The sequence below is a fragment of the Hippoglossus hippoglossus genome, chromosome 18, assembly GCF_009819705.1.
Source record: "Hippoglossus hippoglossus isolate fHipHip1 chromosome 18, fHipHip1.pri, whole genome shotgun sequence".
Lineage (NCBI taxonomy): Eukaryota > Metazoa > Chordata > Actinopteri > Pleuronectiformes > Pleuronectidae > Hippoglossus > Hippoglossus hippoglossus.
The window spans coordinates 16562536-16581709 of record NC_047168.1 but is presented as its reverse complement, the minus strand read 5'-3'; the positions used below and the strand labels follow the sequence as shown (position 1 = coordinate 16581709).

Below are 19174 nucleotides of genomic sequence, written 5' to 3'. Positions count from 1 at the left end.
TTAGACCCACATATAAGTCTCAGTGTGCCACTCTCTCACGGACCATGGCACGATGTCGCGTCAGGAGCGTTTCACCAGAGAACAGGTTCTCCAACAGCTATTCTCCCAGCAACCATCCTCTGAACCCGAAGAGGACGCGAAAGAGCCAGACCGAGAAGCGGACGGACAAGGAGATGGAGAAGCAGACCGAGAAGCAGACAGAAAAGCAGACCGAGAAGAAGACTGAGAGGACGGAGACGAAGACAACGGCGATAGCGAAGAAGACGAAGACGACGACGGTGACTACGAAGACTACGACCCAGTGGGTGATGCTTCTGCAGATTCTTCATCCTTGGAAGAAGAAGAAGAAGGACAATACCACGGCGACACCACCACCACCACCACCACCGGACTCGTGGAAAGAGAGACCTTCCCCTCAAGAAATGGGGAAATAACATGGTCCTCGAGGGCGTACGGCCTAGAGGAGGGCCACTGCTCCTGCTCCTCCTCCTCCTCCTCCTCCTCCTCTGCTGCGGCTCAAAGCGGGGTCCTCCGGGGCCCCACGATCCACGCGACGTCCCGCACCGGTGACCTAGCCTCGATGTTCCACCTGTTCATCCCACCGACGGTAGAGAACATCATCCTGGAGATGACGAATCGGGAGGGTCGTCGAAAATACGGTGACGAATGGAAAGGGATGGACGAGACCGACCTGCGCGCCTACGTAGGGCTGCTGATCTTAGCGGGCGTGTACAGGTCCCGGGGCGAGGCCGCCGCCAGCCTGTGGGAGGCCAAGAGTGGCCGGGTGATATTTCGTGCCACGATGCCCCTAAAACTCTTCCACACGTACTCCAGACTGCTGCGCTTCGACGACCGCGAGACGAGACGCACGAGACGAGCCACACAAATTGGCGGCCGTGCGAGAGGTCTGGGACGCGTGGGTGTCGCGGCTACCGCACCTCTACAACCCGGGGCCCGAAGTGACCGTGGGCGAGCAACTGGTTCCGTTCAGAGGTTAGTCTTTTTTTTAAAAATTATTATTATGTTATGTTATGTTATGTTATGTAGATAGCGGCTGCTAGTCCTCGTCCTCATCTCATCTCATCTCTTCTCCTCCTGTTTTTCTCCCTAGGCCGGTGTCCGTTCCGTCAGTACATGCCCAGCAAGCCGGCGAAATACGGGATCAAGTCGTGGGTGGCCTGCGATGCGAAATCCAGCTACACTTGGAAGATGCAAGTGTACACCGGAAAGCCGAGCGGCGGACGCCCAGAACGGAACCAGGGGTTGCGGGTAGTGCTCGATGTAACGGAGGGACTGCACGGTCGTAACGTCTCGTGCGACAATTACACCTCCTACGAACTCGCGCGGCAGCTCCTGGAGAGGAAGCTCACCGTGGTCGGCACAGTTCGTAAGAACAAGCCCGAGCTCCCGACCGGGCTGCTCGCGGTCAAGGGAAGAGAGGTGTTCTCATCCAAGTTCGCATTCACGCCCACCGCCACTCTTGTGTCCTACATCCCAAAGAAAAACAGGAACGTGGTGCTCCTGAGCACACGGCACCCTGAGGCCGACATCAGCGACTGCGAGGACGGGAAACCGGTCATCGTCCTGGACTACAACCGCAACAAAGGTGGCGTGGACAACCTAGACAAGGTGATCGGAACGTACAGCTGCAGGAGGATGACCGCGCGCTGGCCCCGGGTCGTCTTTCACAACATCCTCGACGTCTCTTCCTACAACGCCTTCGTGATATGGAGAGAGATCAACCCAGACTGGATGCCGGGCAAGCGGAACAAGTGGAGGGTGTTCCTAGAGCAGCTGGGAAAGGCTCTCGTGACTCCGTTCATCGCACGAAGGGAGCGCATCCCCCGCACGGACGCGTCCGCCGCGGTTGTGAAGGCTGTAAAAGCCTGAGAGCTGTTGACTACGACGCTCGACCCGAGTGTCCGGCCTCCTCCATAGCCCTAGCAGCAGCCCCGCTCGGGGCGAGTAAGAGGAAGAGGTGTCAGATATGCCCCAGGAAAAAGGACTGTAAAACTCACACCATGTGCCGCGGGTGTAACAAATACATCTGCAAGGGCTGCTCACGTGTCTATTGTGCTACGTGTGTAGCAGGGACAACACAAGGGTTAAATGAGCAGTAAATAAAAACAATACTTTTAGATTTTTATGGGAAAATAATTGGTGAGTTTGGTCTGACCTCATCATATCGTCTCCGCCCACAGCTGTTCAACACTGCCTTCCTATTGGTCACAACTCCTGATTGTCATAAATATTGATCAGTAACTGGGGTAATATTGCTCTGAAAGTGACCACAGTGTTCATTCTGCTGGTTTCAATAAAGCTGGTTCATAAAGTCACAGTTGATTCTCAATAAAGATTGATTCATACGCTACAGCTAAAAAAAACTCTCTGTGTTGAGCTAGCAGAGCTAACATGCTAACTGTGGCACCAACTGGAAGACGTAAAATCCTCATCACCTTAATTAACCACGCCTCCTACCCTGAGATTCACGTTGCTATGACAACCATCCTACCAACACATCATTGTGACGCTTAAACGTTATCACGTCTCATCATCGTCAAAGACGATAGTGCAGTAAACACAGGCGTGTTGTATGAGTGTATGTTGTATATAAATTAACATTATATATATATATACACTCAGTGTTCGTTGGGCATGTGTCTGATGGTGTGGAAGATCCAGTCCATCTTCGTGCTCCAGCCTCCATGGTGAGCATCGTTCATCTGTTTGGTGAAATACTCCAACGCCTCCTGCTGGCTCTTCTCTGAGAGACAGACAAAGTGTTAGAGCAAGAGACAAAAATACCACAAACTTCTCTCTCTCTCTCTCTCTCTCTCTCTCTCTCTCTCTCTCTCTCTCTCTCTCTCTCTCTCTCTCTCTCACCCAGAGCGAGGGTCTTCCTCAGGTAGGCGATGTCGTCAAAGCTCTGCAGTTCAGGCATCCCGCAGCCGAGGAGGAGGGAGAAGAGGTTGATGAAGAGGCTGGCGTGCTGACGGATGGCGAGATAAGCTTTGTAACACATTTCCTGGAACCTGACACACACAGGCAGAGAGACAGATACACAGAGAGTGAGATGGGCAGAGAGTGAGACAGCAGGACCAACAGACAGAAGAGGTGCAGGCGACACCTGTCAAACTCCTTGGTCTTTGTCGACTCCTGGATTCCTTTACTGATGACGATGAGGAAGTCCTGCGTCAGGACGAAGGGGACACGCTCCCGCTTATACCCAAACTTCTTCTTCTTATGATCCAGGAAGTGCCCGAAGTCAATGTGGAACAGCTGGAGGACGAGAAGAAGAAAGAAGAAGAGGACGAGAAATAGGAGGAGGAGGAAAAGGAGTAGAAGGAAGAGGAGGAGGAGGAAGAGGAGTAGAAGGAAGAGGATAAGAGGAAGATATGTCAGGTTTTTGAAAACATTTCTGAATTAACTTGTGACACATGTCTGTCTCTTACCTGTCTGTCTCTCACCTATGTGCCTGGCTGTCTCTCAGCTGTCTGTCTCTCACCTATGTGTCTGTCTGTCTCTCAGCTGTCTGTCTCTCACCTGTCTGTCTCTCACCTGTGTGTCTGTCTGTCTGTCTGTCTCGCAGCTGTCTTTCTCTCACCTATGTGTCTGTCTGTCTCTCAGCTGTCTGTCTCTCACCTGTGTGTCTGTCTGTCTCTTAGCTGTCTGTCTCTCACCTATGTGCCTGGCTGTCTCTCAGCTGTCTGTCTCTCACCTATGTGTCTGTCTGTCTCTCAGCTGTCTGTCTCTCACCTGTCTGTCTCTCACCTGTGTGTCTGTCTGTCTGTCTGTCTCGCAGCTGTCTTTTTCTCACCTATGTGTCTGTCTGTCTCTCAGCTGTCTGTCTCTCACCTGTGTGTCTGTCTGTCTCTTAGCTGTCTGTCTCTCACCTATGTGTCTGTCTGTCTCTCACCTGTCTGTCTATCACCTGTGTATCTGTCTGTCTGTCTGTCTCGCAGCTGTCTGTCTCTTACCTATGTGTCTGTCTGTCTCTCAGCTGTCTGTCTCTTACCTATGTGTCTGTCTGTCTCGCAGCTGTCTGTCTCTTACCTATGTGTCTGTCTGTCTCTCAGCTGTCTGTCTCTTACCTGTCCGTTCTCCTTCACCATGATGTTGGAGTTGTGTCTGTCTCCGATTCCCAGGATGAACGTGGCGACACAGTAACCTGCACACGACCTGGTGAAGAGGTCGATGGCTCGGTCATACCTGAAAGACAAACAGGTGATGAGACAGAGAGACAGACAGGCACAGAGACAGGCAGATGATCAGAGAGCAGACAGACAGGTACTGACGCCTCTCCTCGGTTCTTGTCTTTGATCCAGTGGTGCAGCGTGTTGGAGTTGAACTGCAGCGCCCCCTTCAGGCCTCCTTTACACTGGATCTGCATGATGGTGAAACTGTTCTTCACCACCTCGATCAGACCGACACAGTCTCCAATGGACAGGCACCCGTACGGCAGCATGCTGACACACACACACACACACACACACACACACACACACACACACACACACACACACACAGTTAGCCAGGTGTGTGATGATGTCACAATCAGTGATGATGTCACAGTTCCTCACCGCAGGTCCAGGCCCTGATTCTGCCAGATGTTCTCCATGATCTTAATGATCTGCAGAGTCAACATGTCCTGACGCAGGTCTGAAGCACATAGAACACACACTCCATTACCCACAACTCCCTGCAGCATTCTGCACTCATCAACGTTAGCATTCACCATTAAAGGAAGAGTAATTGTTAGCAGGGCAAAATACCGTCTCCATTCTTAAAGATGATTTCGTTGTTTGTGAAAAGCAGCTCGGACATGATATCAGGGTTCTCCCAGTTCAACCACAGGGGGCGCTTTGCTGAGGACATGATCCGACACTCCTCCAGCCTAAAGACACACACACTTTATTTGACCTTTGACTTCTGATGACAGGTCATATGTTTGTGATGTGTGGATACGTTCATCACTCACATTCTATCTATCGTTTTTTTTCTCAATAACATCATCAGGTCTCAACTTCACTGAGAAAACAAACATCAGAACATTTCTGTTGATTTAAACAAATAAAACTGTTCAAGTCTGATTATCATGAATTCTTGACGTCCACATTTCACACTGCACGTCAAGACAAAAAGTAGGACGTCCAAAAACCCTCTGTAGACATGTTAGTTGGTTGGTTAGTTAGTTGGTTTCCTTGTTGGCTTGTTGTTTTTTTGGTTGGTTCTTGGTAGTGGGTGTTTATTATTTCTTTTGTTAGTTGTTTACCTGAGGTTTCCCAACTGGTGAACAGGGTTCAGAGGAGACACAAATCCCTGCAGAGCCTCCATGTAATCAGGTCGAGACATGTGTTCGACCAGGAACTTCATCTGGGTCTGACAATCAATCACAGCACAGCAATACATCACAATTAACCAATCACAGTTCACAGACACATGTAACTCTACAGAGAAACAAAGACAGTTTGTACTTTCTGTGTCTCGTCCTTCTTTTCTTGTTTCAATGTGTCGGTCAGGTTCACCAACTTGTCCATGGCCTCCACCTGAACATACACACAATTGTTATTGGCAGAAGCTTCACATTCAGTCATAGTTTAAACAGAACTGAGCCATCGTTGACCAATCAGAGCAGGGTTACACAGTGACTTCCTGTGTTCAGGTGTGCCAGTGCTCACCTGTCTGTTCAGATGTTTCAGGTACATCCCACAGGCTCTGCAGAAAGCTTCCAGCAGCAGACCGAAACGACGAGACACAGTCTTATTGTGCATCTCTGACCTGTGAACACCAAGGAAATGAGGTCACCACTCAGGTGAACAGGAAACACATAAACCTCCCTTTACTCCTGAGGTCATGTGACTTACTTGAGATGCCAGAAGAAAAAGTGACCAATTCTCTGATTGGTCAGAGCTTTCTTGATCAGGAAACGTGCAAGAGGATTGTCCAGGTACATCTCATACTTCAACACCTGCAGAGTTTTCTCACATTCAGTTTGGTCGAATCAGACAAAACATCGGTGAATAAAACATGAATCATCAGCAGTGAACATTGTGATAATACAGATACAGCCAGGACAGAGTCGAAGTGTCACTACAATCAGGTGAAGGAGTTACAGTATCTCAGGCAGGTTGGTGTTTCCAGTAATGCAGCTGTTGTACCAGGACTGTGAAGAAGGACATGAGCCACAAGGCTTTTCGATTTTCCAGTCGCTTTATGTTCCAACCCTCATCTGTGGTCATTAACTCTGGGTAATGACTGAAAGAATGAGATCGCAAATAAAAGCGGGTGAAATCAGCTTCCTCGGCCGGATGGCTGGACTCAGTCGTAGAGACAGGGTAACGAGGTCGGACATTCAGAGGGAGTTCAGAGTAGAACAGCTGCTCATTCACGTCTAAACGGGAATGTTGATCCTCCTGGGTGCCTTTCATTGGACGTTTACTTAGCATGTCCAACTGGAAGAAGAGCCAGAACTCACTGGAGGAACTACATATCCCAATCAGCCCTTGAACACCAGCTGACAACAGCAGGGGAGAGGAACGTCTGGAACATCCCGATCTCAAATAAACAATAAGAAAATGAATGGTGTGATTACATTTTCTGTTCCTCTCCTCACAAAGAAGCAAGGTGTTCTGGGTAACTGGTGGTCACAGAAGTGCAGATGTGCACACCTCACACATGCATCAAGCAAGTTGATTGGTTGATTCAGCTTCTGTCCGGACTCAAGTTTCAAAGGGAGATGAAAAAAACAAGAAATTATAGATTCAAGTTAAAGAGAAACTAGCACGAAACATGCCAGTGACGTTCGTGAGCCCTCGCCCCCGTGAAGCCAGGAGACACATGATCACAGCTTCAGGTTTTTTCTCAACTGACGTCATTTTTTGTTTAGTTCCTCATAATCTCACAGGTGACGTTAGAGGTCCTCAGACACTAAAACCAGAACTTATATACAGGAGGAGTAAACGTACCTGAACCAGCTGCAGCAGATACTGCGACAGCTTATCGTCTGTCAGGCCTTTCACCAGACAGCGCAGAGCAAACTCTCTGATCATCGGGTCAGGAAAGTTACAGTCCAACAACTCCAGAGCGGACTCCGGCTCCATCAGGGGCCACTCCTTCAACAAACAGTACATCTGAGGAGGGGGAGGAGAAGCAGGTGACGGACAAGTTTAAAGAATCTGTCCTGACGGTTAAAACGTCTCGTACCTGTGATACTTCGTCTCTGGAGTTCCACTTGACGGACAGAAGAAGCTTCGGAAGAGACTCTGGGATTTTTACACAGTAATGTCTGCGGATAGACAGGTAGAAAGACGGTTAGACAGACAGGTAGAGACAGACCCCTCTATCCCCTGTGTCTCTCTCCCCTGTGTCTCTCTCCCCTGGGTTCCCCTCACCTGTGTCTCTCTCCCCTGTGTCTCACCTGTGTCCCCCTCACCTGTGTCTCTCTCCCCTGTGTCTCTCTCCTGTGTCCCCCTCACCTGGGTCTCACCTGTGTCCCCCTCACCTGGGTCCCCCTCACCTGTGTCTCTCTCCCCTGTGTCTCTCTCCCCTGGGTCCCCCTCACCTGTGTCTCTCTCCCCTGTGTCTCACCTGTGTCCCCCTCACCTGTGTCTCTCTCCCCTGTGTCTCTCTCCTGTGTCCCCCTCACCTGGGTCCCCCTCACCTGTGTCTCTCTCCCCTGTGTCTCACCTGTGTCCCACTCACCTGTGTCTCTCACCTGTGTCCCCCTCACCTGTGTCCCCCTCACCTTGGTCTCACCTGTGTCTCTCTCCCCTCTGTCTCTCTCCCCTGTCTCTCTCTCCCCTTTGTCTCTCACCTGTGTCCCCCTCACCTGGGTCTCACCTGTGTCCCCCTCACCTGTGTCTCTCTCCCCTGTGTCTCTCACCTGTGTCCCCCTCACCTTGGTCTCACCTGTGTCCCCCTCACCTGTGTCTCTCTCCCCTGTGTCTCTCACCTGTGTCCCCCTCACCTTGGTCTCACCTGTGTCCCCCTCACCTGGGTCTCACCTGTGTCCCCCTCACCTGTGTCTCTCTCCCCTGTGTCTCTCACCTGTGTCCCCCTCACCTTGGTCTCACCTGTGTCCCCCTCACCTGTGTCTCTCCTGTGTCTCTCTCCCTTGTGTCCCCCTCACCTGTGTCTCTCTCCCCTGTTTCCCCCTCACCTGTGTCTCTCTCTCCTGTGTCCCCCTCACCTGTGTCTCTGTCACCTGTGTCTCTCCCTTGTGTCCCCCTCCCCTGTGTCCCCCTCACCCATCTCTCTCCCTTGTGTCCCCCTCACCTGTGTCTCTCTCTCCTGTGTCCCCCTCACCTGTGTCTCTGTCACCTGTGTCTCTCCCTGTGTCCCCCTCCCCTGTGTCCCCCTCACCTGTGTCTCCAGAGGAAGTCCTTCTCCTGCTCTGAGAGCTCATACAGAGGATCTTTAGAACAAAGACAACGGAGCTGCTCAGCCTCGCCTGAGGACACACTGCTGTCACAGGCCAGACGACTGCTCTGAGAGAGAGACAGGTATTTATGGTTCTGTCCGTGGCAGTAGTTATATATATGTTTATGTTTATATTACCAGTCCATGGCAGTAGTTATATATGACTATGTTTATATTACCAGTCCGTGGCAGTAGTTATATATGTTTATTAGTGGTGCACCGATGTATCGGCCGTATATCGGTAGCGGCCGATATTCGCCTCGTTTACTGCCATCGGCGTATCGGTAATAAACTTGACTTTCACCGATAACATTGGCCGATGTTCATTGGTATGTTTTCTGCAGCCTGCCAATCTGGCATCCAGATTATGGTACACTGACGCCGGGTTTACACCGGGCGCTGAAGAACCGCGCAGCGCCAAGGAAAGCCAGGCGCCTCCCATCCCCCCCCCTGTTAAACCTTTGTGTGGTTCACATGGGCTGTGATGCTTCACCGATGGTTTCGGCGTGCGAGCGAGCGTATCGCGCCAGGAAACAGACTGAAAAATGATTTTAAACGATATAAATGACATATTTTATATGATATAAATGATCAAATATGCATCCCATACTTTGTATTCCCCTTCTGTTGTCCTGGAGTTTTAATTTTCCCAATTTTCCCAATCACATAATTAAATGTCCCCCTCTGCCCATCCACTACAGCCACACAAGCAGTCATATAGATAAAAAGAGAGGGGGGGGGGGGGCTAAAGGTGCAAATCGCCCGCAAATACCTGTGTGCGCCATGCACAAGCGTGGACAGTCAGCGGCTCTTCAGCACTGAGGCTCACATTTTGGATGAGAAGAGAAATAGACTGGCCCCTGACAAGGCAGAGATGCTCGTCTTTGTAAAGAAAAACATGCATCTTACTAGGAAGTAGAGGCCCACTATAAGGGAAGGCTTTTTTTTGTGTCTATTTAGTTTTGTTAAAGACTGAGGCCCATGTTCAACTCCGCCAGCCTACTGCAATGGATACACAAGAAGGTGTATTGTGTATGAAAAATACAAGAGGTGAAACTGTGAAAGATAGCCCTATTTGACTTTGTATTTATTTTATTTTTCATACTTATTTTATTTTATGTTGCTTTTCTAGTCACTTTTAAATTATTTAATTTAATTTGTTTAACAAAATATTTTTATTGGGCTGTTATTTAATTTAACAAATATAATATTTGTATTGGTCTACTCTATGTTACTGTAAGTACAGAAAGTAACATTTTTGTCATTGAGTAGGTAGTTGTATGGCAGGCAGTTTTCATCGAAAAATAGTTTTATTTTATTTGTTGTAATCAGAGCCTCCTATTGTGTTGTGTTGCACAGCAGGCTAGTAGTAGCACTGCATCTTGACTTGAATGTATATGGCATTCCCTAAGGGTTTATGCTAGTGTTTTGTAAGGCTGCATTGTAAGCAACTGTTTACAGTTGAGATGATGTCTTGAGGGTTAGGGGCCTGGTGATACTGTTAAATGTTTGGCTGAATAGGTGTCTATGTCCATCCATGGCATCTAAAGTCACACTTGTCACTTTTTCTGTTTTTCATATTATTCAAGTAATAAACAAATATCGGTATCGGTATCGGCTATCGGCTAGATTGTTGTTTTAAATATCGGTATCGGCCAAGAATTTCCATATCGGTGCATCCCTAATGTTTATGTATATATTACCAGTCCGTGGCAGTAGTTATATATGTTTATGTATATATTACCAGTCCGTGGCAGTAGTTATAGCCCAGCTCTCGGCTGATGGTCCAGTTGGCGTGTTCTTCAATCTGCTGCTCATCAGGAAAAACGACCGTCTGGTTGAACCAAGAGAACTCGAGTTCAACACAGGGCGTCTCCTACAGAGAACAAGAATGTCAGTAACCAATCAAATCAATCAGTCATCATCATTGTGGACAGACAAACAGACAGAGGTCTTGTGTACTTTGTTGGGATTTGAACCAGCAACTCCGATGGGATTAAGTAGATCCTCGAGGCCGTGAGGAACAGGCCAGAGACTCAGAGCCACTTTACCCGAAACCAGAACATCCTTATAGTCAAACAGGTTCACGTTCCCCCAGGCCAGAGGACAATGTTCCTGAAAGACACACAGACAGGTGGAAGGGAGACAAGTTACTTTGTTTATAAAACACATTAGATCTGTCTTCTTCTTTCAGGGTGAGACGGATCTCCACCTCCTTCCTGCCTCACCTCCTTAGCTCCTTTCCTTCCCTTCACAGAGCAGATCGACAGGCAGAGTCGGGCACAGCGCGGTAAGTCAGCCAGGTAGATGTCGTAGGTCAGCCACTCATTCCACCTGCAGACAGACAGACAGGTAGAGAGGGAGAGACAGTTCTATAAAGAGAGGTAGTGCTGGTCATTGGGTGTATATATTCAGTGTTTGTATATATTTGGAGTGTGTAAATACTCAGTGCATATATTCACAGTGTGTATATATTCAGAGTATGTATATATTCACAGTGTATATATTCAGTGTGTATATTCAGTATGTATATATTCAGTGTGTATATTCAGTATGTATATATTCAGTGTGTATATATTCAGTGTATATATTCAAAATGTGTATATTTAGTGTGTATACTTAGTGTGTATATATTCAGAGTGTATATATTCAAAATGTGTATATTTCGTGTGTTTATTCAGTGAGTATATATTCAGATTGTATATATTCAAAATGTGTATATTTAGTGTGTATATTAAGTGTGTATATATTCAGAGTGTAAATATTCAAAATGTGTATATTCAGTGTGTATATCCAGTGTGTATATTTAGTGTGTATATTCAGAGTGTATATTTAGTGTGTATATTCAGTGTGTATAGTCAATGTATATATTCAGAGTGTGTATATATTCAGTGTGTATATATTCAGAGTGTATATATTCAAAATATGTATATTTCATGTGTATACTCAGTGTGTATATATTCAGAGTGTATATATTCAAAATGTGTATATTTAGTGTGTATACTCAGTGTGGATATATTCAGAGTGTATTTATTCAAAATGTGTATATTTAGTGTGTATATTCAGTGTGTATATATTCAGAGTGTATATAAAGCGTTACCTGGGGTTGGAGCACGGAACTCTCTGTGTGTTGACGTTGTCACAGAGCGGTTCACCACCGTGATATATACCCGTCCGGACATAGATCTACACACACACACACACACAGACACACACACACACACACACACACACACACACACACACACACACACACACACACACACACACACACACAGATAAGGTGTGTGTACTTCATTAACTCTGTTTGTTTGTTTTTGTTTTTGTCTTCCATGACGAGTTCCAGGATCCGACCTTGTCGATGTCGCGGATGTTGACGTTGACGTAGGTGGCACAGAGCAGCCGGACCCTCAGCAGAGTGTTGAAGGCCCACAGAGAGCGAGGAGGAGAACCATCGCCCCCTCCTGGACAGGGGGACGGCTGAGGAGTCCGACGACTGAAACAAAAACAACAAAAATCTCCACCTGTGTGAGAGTTACCTGCACAATCTCCTGATTGGCTGTGATACGTGTGTCACAGATGCTGATTGGCTGTTACCTGTAGGAAGGTGTGACGAAGCCAGAGGCAGGTAACTGAGAGTAGAGGCTGTCTTTAGAGACGAGCATCAGGTGAGGGAGACGACCCACCGTGATACAGGACCGGATATACTGCAGACAGACAGGTGGGCACAGTGAGACAGGTGAAGACAGGTGGGCACAGTGACACTAGTGGAGACAGTGAGACAGGTGGAGACAGGTGGATACAGTGAGACAGGTGGACACAGTGAGACAGGTAGGCACAGTGAGACAAGTGGAGACAGGTGGGCACAGTGAGGCAGGTGGAGACATGTGGACACAGTGAGACAGGTGAAGACAGGTGGACACAGTGAGACAGGTGGGCACAGTGACACTAGTGGAGACAGGTGGGCACAGTGAGGCAGGTGGAGACATGTGGACACAGTGAGACAGGTGGGCAAAGTGAGACAGGTTGGCACAGAGGGACAGGTGGGCACAGAGGGACAGGTAGGCACAGTGAGACAGGTGGGCAGAGTGAGACAGGTGGGCACAGAGGGACAGGTAGGCACAGTGAGACAAGTGGAGACAGGTGGACACAGTGAGACAAGTGGGCACAGTGAGGCAGGTGGAGACATGTGGACACAGTGAGACAGGTGGGCAAAGTGAGACAGGTTGGCACAGAGGGACAGGTTGGCACAGAGGGACAGGTTGGCACAGAGGGACAGGTGGGCACAGAGGGACAGGTGGGCACAGTGAGACAGGTGGGCACAGTGAGACAGGTAGGCACAGTGAGACAGGTGGACACAGTGAGACAGGTGGAGACAGTTGGAGACAGGTGGAGACAGGTGGGCACAGTGAGACAGGTTCATCATCAGTTTCAGAATGAGGTCGTTACCTTGTACTGACTGAGAGGAAACGTCTCCAACAGGTACTCATCACAGCCACACACCTGAGGAAGACAGACAGGTTGTGAGGCACACAGACAGACAGACAGACAGACAGACAGACAGACAGACAGACAGACAGACAGACAGGTGTACCTTCAGGATGTACTGGCCCTGGTATTCCTGGACACAGAGGCGGAGCTGTTGAGGTGAAAGATGCATAGAGCGACTTTTCTTCCTGATGGACTCAGCGATCAGCTGCTCAGGTAAACTGTCGTGACTCACCTGTAAACACATTCACATATTATATATATGATGATATATAAATAAATATATATCTATATTTATATATGATATATATTATATCATATCCACACGTCACAGGACATGAAACAACCACAGGTTTTACCTTCAGGGTGTATTTCTGTTTGGAGTTGGAAGGAGACACAATCACCCATATGGTAACAATCAGCCTCCCTGGAGAGTGAGACAGGTACAGAAAGACAGGTACAGAGAAAGTGAGACAGGGTTAGATGGGTTGTGTTGAGATGGATTAGCATTCGACATGTTTGGGTTAGAGGTTAAATTTAACCATGTGACCATTTACGTGTGAGCAGCTCTGTACATGAAGCTGTATCTCACTTCAGGCTCCGCCCACTTCAGAGGTTGCATTTAAAGACCAATTATGTCACAGCGTAGACTGTCCCATTTCAAAGACTCCTTCAAATGTGTCCTTTCATTCCCGAGCAACAGAGGATGGAACGGGTGAATCCCCTTCAGACCCACCTATCCCAGGATGCATTGCATCGGTAATGAAGCAGAGCTGAAGTAAGTGCAGTCACTCAAAGTAGTTTACGACGGAGGAGCGAGAGCTAGTGACGCAAACAGGAAGTCCTCTGAAGACGTCTCATTTCAGGTCAGTATTCGTGGTCTACTCTGCCCAGGAAGCGTCCTCTGAAGGACGCAGCACCTGATTAGGACTCAGCCTGAGTGAGGTCACAGTTTCCATCCCAGTTGAGTACCTTTGTCCAGTTTGCTGTAAATGTGCTGTGGGAGTTGTGGGCTGGACTCCACGTTGGGAGGATAAACATAGAGGGCCTGGCTGTGGGCCCCGCCCCCCTCCCGCTCCTCCATGGCCTCTCGGCACACGCTCAGTATGGAGCGCCGGAAGTCCTGAATCTCCGGGTCCTTCATCATCTCGAACTCGCAGACGGGCATCCCAATGGCAAATCCTGCACACAGAGAAGGTTTTATAGTGTGTGTGTGTTGTAATGGAACATTTTGATTTGTTTTCTGGATTAAAGAGAAAACTTTCACTACGTGCTGATCACCGGTGGATGATCATCACAAAGCGGCAGCATGTTGACGACACAGATTAAACCACAGCAAGTTGTCACACGTGATCCAGGAACAAAGTAATTATTCTGTAACACTACTGGAGACTAAATGTTCTTATCCAACGAGTCTGTAGGGTTAGGGGTTAGGGGTTAGGGGTCATCAGAGTGATGAACATAAAGGGTTTTTAAACTCAATTCTTAATTTAAGACTCAAGCCCAACAAACATTTTGAGATGATATTCGGCTTCAGTTGTTGAGTCTACTTGATTTCAGGCTATTGTCTGACTATAAATTAGCCTCTGGGGAAAGGGACAATATTTTGGGACTTCAGATGTAGATGAACCAACCCTCTTTCGTCTTTCGTTGTCCACAGACTGTTCACAGTCCGACTGGTTTCTGTCATCACACGAGTCGAACGTTTCTCCACACAAAACAGTGATAATTTCTGGAGGTGTTTTAGGTTCAGATGTCATTTTGTATAATCTGTATTTACAGCTACCTGCACTTGAATGAAGATACATTAAGATGTGATGGCCGATGTATGTCGCTCGATGTTTTCTGTCTCTTTCTCTCTCCACACGGACTGTTTACCTGCGAGTAACCAAAGTCTGCTCAAATGTAATCGGTCAAACTAGAAAGAGAAACCAGAAGCTCCCAGTCCCAAGATCTTGTTAGATTTCTCTCGAGCTTGTACTGGTTCATATCAAATCGTAGCCTGAGCCACGCTGCTTTCCAAATGGTAAAGGTTGGGGTTAAGTTGGGGGGGTGCCAGCATTAACAACTCGCCCTTTTTTGGAATCTGATTGATCCTCTTCACGCTAGCTGCTTTCAGACATGCAGTGAACTTCTGAAATTCTCTGCAGTTTCTCTGAAGGAGGTGCATGTGTGAACACAAATGTCCGAGGCCTCCGGTGTTTCTGCAGACTTTCTATACTTTTAGGTCTAAAGTCCCCAAAGAGTCCAGAGGAGACGACGTGAGAAAAAGTCAGGAGATCTTCCGCAGGTTTCACTGTGAGCAAGTGGGGGTTTGCTAACGTTTCTAACACACCTGATTGGCCCACCCTGGAACCTGACTGGCCCTCACTGGAACCTAACTGGCCCACCTGATTGGCCCACCCTGGAACCTGACTGGCCCTCACTGGAACCTGATTGGCCCTCACTGGAACCTGACTGGCCCACACTGGAACCTTATTGGCCCTCACTGGAACCTGACTGGCCCACCTGACTGGCCCACACTGGAACCTGATTGGCCCTTGTGGTGTATTTAGCTAACATGGATCATTTTGACACGTGTGTAAAACATAATGACAGGTTTAAAGCTAGCGGCGCCTGATTTCTGGACTCTCAGACTTCCTAAGTATTATTACATATGTTACTTGTTAGTTTTCTCCTTCTGAGAATGCTCTTTGACCTGTTAGATGGAGAGGTTCCCATCTTCAAGTAGGAAGCATGTTTTGAATTAGATGCCCCTATGTGTGATGTCATTTTATCTCAAGTTTTGGGCGTAAACAAGTTCCCTATATGAATGCTTGTCCGACACCGGCGACTCAGACTTCTGAATTGGCCGAGAACGTCTCCGGGTGTGCCTAGGTACCCGTCCTGACCTGTAACTTCTGTGTAATAAACCTTATTATACAAGAAAGAACGGTGTCCGCAGAGATTCCTTCATCATCATCTTCAACATCACTGCTGCTTAAATATACGACACCCTCACTGGAACCTGATTGGCCCACCTGATTGGCCCACACTGGAACCTGATTGGCCCTTACTGGAACCTGATTGGCCCACACTGGAACCTGATTGGCCCTCACTGGAACCTGACTGGCCCTCACTGGAACCTGATTGGCCCACACTGGAACCTGATTGGCCCTTACTGGAACCTGACTGGCCCACACTGGAACCTGATTGGCCCTCACTGGAACCTGATTGGCCCACACTGGAACCTGATTGGCCCTTACTGGAACCTGACTGGCCCACACTGGAACCTGATTGGCCCTCACTGGAACCTGATTGGCCCACACTGGAACCTGATTGGCCCTTACTGGAACCTGACTGGCCCACACTGGAACCTGATTGGCCCACACTGGAACCTGATTGGCCCACACTGGAACCTGATTGGCCCACACTGGCCCTCACTGGAACCTGATTGGCCCTCACTGGAATCTGACTGGCCCACCTGATTGGCCCACACTGGAACCTGATTGGCCCTTACTGGAACCTGATTGGCCCACACTGGAACCTGATTGGCCCTCACTGGAACCTAACTGGCCCTCACTGGAACCTGATTGGCCCACACTGGAACCTGATTGGCCCTCACTGGAACCTGACTGGCCCACACTGGAACCTGATTGGCCCTCACTGGAACCTGACTGGCCCACACTGGAACCTGATTGGCCCACACTGGAACCTGATTGGCCCTCACTGGCCCTCACTGGAACCTGATTGGCCCTGTGCAGCCATGTGAATTAAATACTTTAGGGGTTAAGGTTGGTGACTGTTCACCGAGGATGGACGTTGAGGTGACGACCAATGACTGCGCAGACCTTGATGACAGGCGATGACACGCGTAGGGAGGTGTGTCTTACCTATCTCTCGGTTCAAGATCTTTTCCTCCCGGTTTCCCAGCGGCTCGATGACCTTCAGGATCGGGTGAAACAGTCGGAGGTCACAGAGCCGCCTCATTTCGTCGTAAAACTCCTCCCTCTCCGCCTCCTGGGTCACGCCCACAAAAATGTAACAAGACTCCTCCTGGCCAATTAGAGAGCAGAGATTATATCACTGTTTATTGGTTGAGAGGTGGGGTCGAAGGTCACATGGAGGGTACCTGCAGTAAGTGGTACAGTGGATATTTCCTGGCCTCAGTGAAGAGCTGCTGCTTGATGCTGATGAGCGGAGTTTCTCTGAGACACTCAAGACTCACCATCATCCCTGAGACAGACAAACCACAAAAGAAGAGTAAATAACACATCTCTGTCTGTCTGTCTGTCTGTCTGTCTGTCTGTCTGTCTGTCTGTCTGTCTGTCTGTCTGTCTGTCTGTCTGTCTGTCTGTCTGTCTGTCTGTCTGTCTGTCTGTCTGCCTGTCTGTCTGTCTGTCTGTCTGCCTGCCTGTCTGTCTGTCTGTCTGTCTGTCTGTCTGTCTGCCTGCCTGTCTGTCTGTCTGTCTGTCTGTCTGTCTGTCTGTCTGTCTGTCTCTCGGACTAGGGTCTGGGTTAGGATCTGTCCATCGATCTTATTTAAACAATGAGCGGAGTCGTACCATTGGGCAGGCAGCAGTCTACCAGGATGCGGGGGGGCATCAGATGGAGCCCCCACAGTTCCCCTGACGATGGCCTGGGCGCCATGACGACAACCAATCACAAGCTGCCTCACCTCAGCACTGGGCTACCTGGACAGGTACAAGACGTTGTCAAGTGTGAACCTCTGTGTGTGTGTGTTTCGTTGTGTCTCTGCATGTGTGTGTGTGTGTGTGTGGGTGTGTGTGTATGTGTGTGTGCGTGTGTGTATGTGCTTCCTTTGTGTGTGTTTCCTTTGTGTGTGTTTCCTGTTGACCTGATTTAAAGAAAGAATCCATCACATTGAGTTTAGACACAAAAAAAACGAAAGAAGGAAAGAAAATCCTGAAAGAAAACATTATTAATATTGATCCCGATTCATCAATAACATAGTAATAATTATATCAATGTTATTATTATTATAAAATAAAATTCCCTCTCCTCTTCCTCTTCTCTCCTCCTCTCTTCCTCTCCTCTCTTCCTCTTCTCTCCTCCTCTCTTCCTCTCCTCTCTTCCTCTCCTCTCTTCCTCTTCTCTCCTCCTCTCTTCCTCTCCTCTCTTCCTCTCCTCTCTTCCTCTTCTCTCTTCCTCTCCTCTTATTCTACTCTCCTCCTCTCTTCCTCCCCTCTTCCTCTTCTCTCTTCTCTCCTCTTCCTCTCCTCCTCCTCATGACCTCAGATTATGATATGGTTGCCATGACAACAGCAGTGGGAGCATCATAGATGAAACAACAGATTCTTTGTTCTGTCACTCACCTGAGCTCGTGCGCGCCGGTCCAGCGGCGCGTGCCTCCGCTCATAGCGTCTGTCTGTCTCTCTGATTGTCTGTCTGTCTGTGTCTTTGTCTTCATGTATGAATCAGTGGAGCCGTCACCGCCCCTCAGTGACACGAAGAGACTGAGTCCCGGTACAAACCTTACCTGATACCCGGAGACCTGTCTGTCTCTCTCTCTGCCTGTCTGTCTGTCTGTCGGTTGATGTCGGTGTCAGCAGCAGAGAACAATGTGCTAGGCGGGGGGGGGTCATCCTGTGTTTCCTCTTCCTCTTAAAGGGGCAGCAGCCTCAGCAGGCAGGAGGTCTCATTCTGTCACAGAGCGATGATATGACGTCACACACACACACACACACACACACACACATACACACACACACACACACACACACACACACACACTGTGAACAAATACACACTAAACCAGCTCACGGTTTCACCTCAGAGTGAGACCTCTGCTCACATACACACATCTCTGTCACAGCAGCTGCCCGTTACACGCACGGGCAGTTGTACAGCGGGTCATCCACTAACCAGAAGGTTGGAGGTTCGACAGCTCATGGACAGACTTCTTGTCCTCTTGGTGAGGACAGCTCATGGACAGACTTCTTGTCGTCTTGGTGAGGACAGCTCTTGGACAGACGTCTTGTCGTCTTGGTGAGGACAGCTCATGGACAGACTTCTTGTCGTCTTGGTGAGGACAGCTCTTGGACAGACGTCTTGTCGTCTTGGTGAGGACAGCTCATGGACAGACGTCTTGTCGTCTTGGTGAGGACAGCTCATGGACAGACGTCTTGTCGTCTTGGTGAGGACAGCTCATGGACAGACGTCTTGTCCTCTTGGTGAGGACAGCTCTTGGACAGACGTCTTGTCGTCTTGGTGAGGACAGCTCATGGACAGACTTCTTGTCGTCTTGGTGAGGACAGCTCTTGGACAG

General features: G+C 48.8%; 1 protein-coding gene across 3 annotated transcripts; it reads right to left on the bottom strand.

Annotated features, from left to right (window-relative positions):
- Positions 1-2111: 2111 nt before the first annotated feature.
- Positions 2112-18484, bottom strand: zgc:158659 (uncharacterized protein LOC791141 homolog). Of its 3 annotated transcripts, none has more exons than XM_034615232.1 (29): positions 18401-18445; positions 18222-18282; positions 17451-17563; positions 17018-17121; positions 16779-16941; positions 13879-14088; positions 13266-13333; positions 13013-13141; positions 12868-12921; positions 12016-12125; positions 11773-11914; positions 11519-11604; positions 10647-10752; positions 10381-10533; positions 10163-10294; positions 8362-8486; positions 7204-7285; positions 6966-7130; positions 5865-5968; positions 5679-5778; positions 5475-5546; positions 5273-5379; positions 4773-4894; positions 4581-4659; positions 4296-4466; positions 4092-4209; positions 3128-3279; positions 2884-3032; positions 2112-2764 (listed from the first exon to the last, which is right to left on the bottom strand). In XM_034615232.1, exons 3-29 carry the CDS (start codon positions 17533-17535, stop codon positions 2640-2642), a joined length of 3213 nt encoding a protein of 1070 aa, XP_034471123.1. In that variant the 5' UTR covers positions 17536-17563; positions 18222-18282; positions 18401-18445; the 3' UTR covers positions 2112-2639. The 3 variants fall into 3 exon arrangements, with proteins under 3 accessions (XP_034471123.1, XP_034471124.1, XP_034471122.1); XM_034615233.1 differs by having other exon boundaries at positions 17451-17579; positions 18401-18435; XM_034615231.1 differs by having other exon boundaries at positions 17451-17579; positions 18222-18484.
- Positions 18485-19174: the final 690 nt, after the last annotated feature.

Bases quoted from the DNA above. Each gene is read 5' to 3' on its own strand.
- zgc:158659 (XM_034615231.1), bottom strand. From the start codon at position 17,535: ATGGCGCCCAGGCCATCGTCAGGGGAACTGTGGGGGCTCCATCTGATG. The intron at 5,380-5,474 runs GTACAAACTGTC...ATTGATTGTCAG, and splicing joins AGAAGGACGAGACACAGAAA to ACCCAGATGAAGTTCCTGGT. The intron at 2,765-2,883 runs GTGAGAGAGAGA...TCTGTCTCTCAG, and splicing joins GAGGAAGACCCTCGCTCTGG to AGAAGAGCCAGCAGGAGGCG.